The sequence below is a fragment of the Procambarus clarkii genome, chromosome 32 (assembly GCF_040958095.1).
Source record: "Procambarus clarkii isolate CNS0578487 chromosome 32, FALCON_Pclarkii_2.0, whole genome shotgun sequence".
NCBI lineage: Eukaryota > Metazoa > Arthropoda > Malacostraca > Decapoda > Cambaridae > Procambarus > Procambarus clarkii.
In genome coordinates this window covers 29,443,987-29,450,012 of record NC_091181.1, presented here as the reverse complement: position 1 = coordinate 29,450,012, position 6,026 = coordinate 29,443,987, and the positions used below count along the sequence as shown (strand labels likewise).

The 6,026-nt window shown below is 48.5% G+C and overlaps 1 protein-coding gene across 1 annotated transcript; it reads right to left on the bottom strand.

Annotated features, from left to right (window-relative positions):
* Positions 1–258: 258 nt before the first annotated feature.
* Positions 259–795, bottom strand: LOC138370498 (uncharacterized). The gene has a single exon (XM_069334873.1). It carries the CDS (start codon positions 793–795, stop codon positions 259–261), a length of 537 nt encoding a protein of 178 aa, XP_069190974.1.
* Between the last annotated feature and the right edge of the window lie 5,231 nt (positions 796–6,026).

Genomic DNA, 6,026 nt, shown 5'->3' with positions numbered 1-6,026 from the left:
GCTCTACCGTCCAGCACAAGTGGTTCCGTCTGCAACGGACGTGACAAGGTTTCTCTCTGTCTTGGATTATTATATCAAGTCCAATACGGACCGAAACGTCGTATATAGTCCCTTTTATTTCGGATGTTTGGATTGGGTGTCTAATGTTCAGCCACGTTGTTGTGATTTACCGCCTGCATACAGATATTTGACTGATTTATGACAGCTCTTGTAAACTGAACGTCAGTGGCGGTGTGAACCTTGTCAGTGTTGGAGTAGTTAGGGAGAGTAATGGGGGTTAGCTTTGGAGTCACCCTCCACTACTGACTCTCCATGTATGGAGCCACCCTCCACTACTGACTCTCCATGTATGGAGCCAGCCTCCACTACTGACTCTCCATGTATGGAGCCACCCTCCACTACTGACTCTCCATGTATGGAGCCACCCTCCACTACTGACTCTCCATGTATGGAGCCACCCTCCACTACTGACTCTCCATGTATGGAGCCACCCTCCACTACTGACTCTCCATGTATGGAGCCAGCCTCCACTACTGACTCTCCATGTATGGAGCCAGCCTCCACTACCAACTCTCCATATATGGAGCCACCCTCCACTACTGACTCTCCATGCATGGAGTCACCCTCCACTACCGACTCTCCATGCATGGAGTCACCCTCCACTACCGACTCTCCATGTACGTCCTTGTCATATATCAACATTGACCTCATCCCATCTCCCATTCTCTTAATGAGATGCTCAGTCCCGCCCTCTGGTAGTGGTTCCTGTAGTCCTGTCAGGCTTCTGGCGGTCATTTCCCGGGATATTGCAAAATATCGCGCGCGCTCCCGTGTCTGTGTTCTTTATTTTGAGAGAAAGAGAGAGAGACACATAGACACAGAGAACAGAGAACGAGAGAGAGACATAGACAGAGAAAAGAGAGAGAAAGAGAGACATAGACACAGAGAACAGAGAACGAGAGAGAGAGAGAGACATAGACAGAGAAAAGAGAGAGAAAGAGAGACATAGACACAGAGAACAGAGAGCGAGAGAGAGACATAGACAGAGAAAAGAGAGAGAAAGAGAGGCATAGACACAGAAAAGAGAGCGAGAGAGAGACATAGACAGAGAAAAGAGAGAGAAAGAGAGACATAGACACAGAGAACAGAGAACGAGAGAGAGAGAGACATAGACAGAGAAAAGAGAGAGAAAGAGAGACATAGACACAGAGAACAGAGAGCGAGAGAGAGACATAGACAGAGAAAAGAGAGAGAAAGAGAGGCATAGACACAGAAAAGAGAGCGAGAGAGAGACATAGACAGAGAAAAGAGAGAGAAAGAGAGACATAGACACAGAGAACAGAGAGCGAGAGAGAGACATAGACAGAGAAAAGAGAGAGAAAGAGAGGCATAGACACAGAAAAGAGAGCGAGAGAGAGACATAGACAGAGAAAAGAGAGAGAAAGAGAGACATAGACACAGAGAACAGAGAGCGAGAGAGAGACATAGACAGAGAAAAGAGAAAGAGAGACATAGACACAGAGAACAGAGAACGAGAGAGACATAGACAGAGAAAAGAGAGAGAAAGAGAGACATAGACACAGAGAAAAGAGAGAGAGAGGTCCTGTGTATAACTTAGAACAGGCTTCTTGGTATGTGTAAAGCATTCTGCTTGAGAAACATTGATGTGTGTGGCGAGAATGACGAAATAAACACACACACCCGAGCGCTCTGCCTCGCGCTCGCTCCAACATCATGCAATACGATCACTTGATCGTGGTGCAACACAGAAAGTGCCGAGAAGATTATAATGCGGTCAGAGGCACCAGTAGTCTGGGATGCTGTCTTCTAAGTGTACTGAGAATACGCTCTCAGCTCCTGTCTGTACCAGCAGCCTGTGCTCAACTCCTGTCTGTACCAGCAGCCTGTGCTCAACTCCTGTCTGTACCAGCAGCCTGTGCTCAACTCCTGTCTGTACCAGCAGCCTGTGCTCAACTCCTGTCTGTACCAGCAGCCTGTGCTCAACTCCTGTCTGCACCAGCAGCCTGTGCTCAACTCCTGTCTGTACCAGCAGCCTGTGCTCAATTCCTGTCTACACCAGTAACCTGTCCTTAGCTCCTGTCTGTACCAGCAACCTGTCCTCAGCTCCTGTCTGTACCAGCAGCCTGTGCTCAACTCCTGTCTACACCAGTAACCTGTCCTTAGCTCCTGTCTGTACCAGCAGCCTGTGCTCAACTCCTGTCTGTACCAGCAGCCTGTGCTCAACTCCTGTCTGTACCAGCAGCCTGTGCTCAACTCCTGTCTGTACCAGCAGCCTGTGCTCAACTCCTGTCTACACCAGTAACCTGTCCTTAGCTCCTGTCTGTACCAGCAACCTGTCCTCAGCTCCTGTCTGTACCAGCAACCTGTCTTCAGCTCCTGTCTACACCAGTAACCTGTCCTTAGCTCCTGTCTGTACCAGCAACCTGTCCTCAGCTCCTGTCTGTACCAGCAGCCTGTGCTCAACTCCTGTCTACACCAGTAACCTGTCCTTAGCTCCTGTCTGTACCAGCAACCTGTCCTCAGCTCCTGTCTGTACCAGCAACCTGTCTTCAGCTCCTGTCTACACCAGTAACCTGTCCTTAGCTCCTGTCTGTACCAGCAACCTGTCCTCAGCTCCTGTCTGTACCAGCAACCTGTCTTCAGCTCCTGTCTACACCAGTAACCTGTCCTTAGCTCCTGTCTGTACCAGCAACCTGTCCTCAGCTCCTGTCTGTACCAGCAACCTGTCTTCAGCTCCTGTCTACACCAGTAACCTGTCCTCAGCTCCTGTCTGTACCAGCAACCTGTCCTCAGCTCCTGTCTACACCAGTAACCTGTCCTCAGCTCCTGTCTACACCACAACACAACTACAATCGATCAAAGAACATGTTTAGGGAGTGCTCGTCCCGCGTGGTTGGTGAGTGGTGGTCGAGGCAGCGGGCAAGTGTGTGTGTGTGTGTGTGTGTGTGTGTGTGTGTGTGTGTGTATGTGTGTGTGTGTGTGTGTGTGTGTGTGTGTGTGTGTGTGTGTGTGTGTGTGTGTGTGTGTGTGTGTGTGTGTGTGTGTAAAGGCAGACAGTCATCAAGAGGAAGCACCACGCCAGGATGACTCTATAGCCACGCACGGAAGGGATGACAGGACAGGATAGGAGCTGGGACAGTGGGGACGGAGGGGGTAGGAACGGTGCTATAACTACACTTGAACCATCGCCCAGGATCGAACCCCGTTGGTAGAACGTTCAAATGGCCTACGTGTCTAGCAGTGATTTAATTTTTCTATCATGGCTAAGCTTTGCCCCGTAGTGTCATTATTAAGATTATATATATATTTTTTTAATTTGTATGTGAAATGCAGACGAAAGTTTATTTCTAATTTAAAAAATTATGAAAAGATTCATACATACTTTAAAATAATTAACTTGATGAGATCTATTATATTAAGAGTCGGTCTAAAATGAGGGGTTGGGGAGGTGGTTGGGAGGGGGGGGTGGGGAGGGTTGTGGTGGGGGCATGGGGCAGGCAAGTGGGGGTGTGGTGTGGGCAGAACGGTAAGGTGGTGGGGAAGGGGAGAAGGAAAGTGCAGGGGAAAAAAGGAGTGGGTGGGGGGGGGGAGATATATTGTCAAGGTAAAATAGGAGAATGACAGGTGTTGATCCCATGTATAGCGACCATCATCAACACAATATCTTCTATGTTGGCGTGACCAACTAAGCTTATCGAACCTATGGATAAAGCTTGGGTTCGTCTGGACGCCTGTGCTTGTGGATCACGGGAACACCTCACGCGATGTTACCAAGTGGGTCTGTCCCCTGGCGTCCGTTTCACCAGGCGTCCGTGTCCCCTGGCGTCCGTTTCACCAGGCGTCCGTGTCCCCTGGCGTCCGTTTCACCAGGCGTCCGTTTCACCAGGCGTCCGTGCTCCCTGGCGTCCGTTTCACCAGGCGTCCGTGTCCCCTGGCGTCCGTGTCACCAGGCGTCCACGGCTAAATGTGGCAGAAGTATGGTGTACAACACTCCGCAAGACAGTTGGTCCCCGGGCGGGGCGGGGCTGACGGCACCTGGCGGGCGGGGCGGGGCTGACGGCACCTGGCGGGAGGGACGGGGCCCGGCTTAACACCGGGCCAACTGGCCGGAATGTGGTAATCCCGGAGCCAGTTAACACATTTAATTGCGCTAAGTGGGCGGGTTAGGTGACTGTGAAACAGTTACGCTGTTTGTGTGGCACTAGAGTGAATAGTATATAGGCAGGGGGGATGTGGTGGGGATGGGAGAGGGGGGTAGGGGGGGATGTTTAGGCTTGGTTCAGTAGAGGTGACGAGTTTACTGAGCTCCTCTAATCTTGTGTTGAGGCGGTAGGGGGGGGGGGAATTCAGTGTAGGACCAGGGTTCATCAAGCATTAAGTGTCCACTTACGAAACCTGTGCATCTTTCCTCAATCATGGCGAGTTAATGAACATTTATTAAACAGGTTTACTACGAGGTTGTATATAACATAGTAACCTTGGGTTATGAAGTTTCCGAGCTCGTAAACTGTTTAATAAATACAGACTATGGAGCCATGATCTAAGACAGATGTAAAGGTTTCGCAAGTTGACACGTGGATGCTTGATAAATCCTTGGCCAGGTATGGCAAGATAAAGCAACATACACTGAAAGCAAAAATACTGTTTGACAAATATCATCGAAGCAAACACATATTCAAAGACTGCAGCTCAAGAAACCCGCTTAAGTACCAGACAAACTCTAATGCTTTCCAACCACAAAGTTGAGAATTAAGCAGCAAAAATATTGAGTGATATTTCTCCCGGGCAGACCACAGTGATGAGGGCGACGGCAGTTGAACCAACACTCTTTCTATATATTAAGTGTAAAAACTAGGCATAACTCAAGTAATACCAAGTACAAGTGCAAACGTGGTGAATACAACAGAGGTGAGTTGGAAGGGAGGATGTAGAGTCAATAGAAGGGGAGCGGCAAGTGCCTGTTTGGTCACCCTCGAGTACACAGTGAGAGTGTATATATGTGTATATGTACTGTGAGGACAGTATGTTGCCCACATAGTTAACATCTGGTAGGGATGGGGTCACCACTGTTTGCTTATTTTAACTATTTTACCATCGTTCATGTAAGTTGGCACTACACTTTATGCTAACTTCAGGCCACAACTATATATATTTTGGGTTCATTATATAGGAGGTTTTCTTGTGGCAGCAACTGTCCTTCACTGACTTACCCTACGGCCGGTAAGCCGGTCGGGGGAGCCGGTCGGCCGAGCGGACAGCACGCTGGACTTGTGATCCTGTGGTCCTGGGTTCGATCCCAGGCGCCGGCGAGAAACATTGGGCAGAGTTTCTTTCACCCTATGCCCCTGTTATCTAGCAGTAAAATACGTACCTGGGTGTGAGTCAGCTGTCACGGGCTGCTTCCTGGGGGTGGAGGCCTGGTCGAGGACCGGGCCGCGGGGACACTAAAAAGCCCCGAAATCATCTCAAGATAACCTTACGGCCTTCTTCTATTTAAACATTCCTTTTGTTTTATCGGTCGTACATCTTATTGAATACCCAGGGTAGCATCACGCGACGTCTTTAGGGTCGGCCGCTGGATGGAATGAACATAGCCTGACAAAGAGCACGTATGTAGTTGGAAAAAGTGCTGTTAAAATACCTGGAAGCCTTCTCACATACATATGTAAGCTGTATGTGAAAAGGCGAAACATATGTAAGAGTTTATGATGCAACAAGTGACTGGATATTAATGTAGGTGTCCGTCAGGTAGTATTCATCAATTTTAACACGATGTCCATTCAAAATAGGAATTTTCTCATATATAAATTATTTTTTATATTTTGGCATATATATTGCCTATTGAGGGTAAGGGAGGTAAGTTAGGTTCTACTGCCAATTATTTATATTTATAATACGTAGGTGAAGCAGTTACAGAATTGCGATTCGAACAAAATTCGTTAGTGAAGCACTTGTTCTGGAAGTGTTCGGAAGTCATCAGTTATAAGTCGTGTGTAAACGTTTTT

Bases quoted from the DNA above. Each gene is read 5' to 3' on its own strand.
- LOC138370498 (XM_069334873.1), bottom strand. From the start codon at position 795: ATGACCGCCAGAAGCCTGACAGGACTACAGGAACCACTACCAGAGGGC.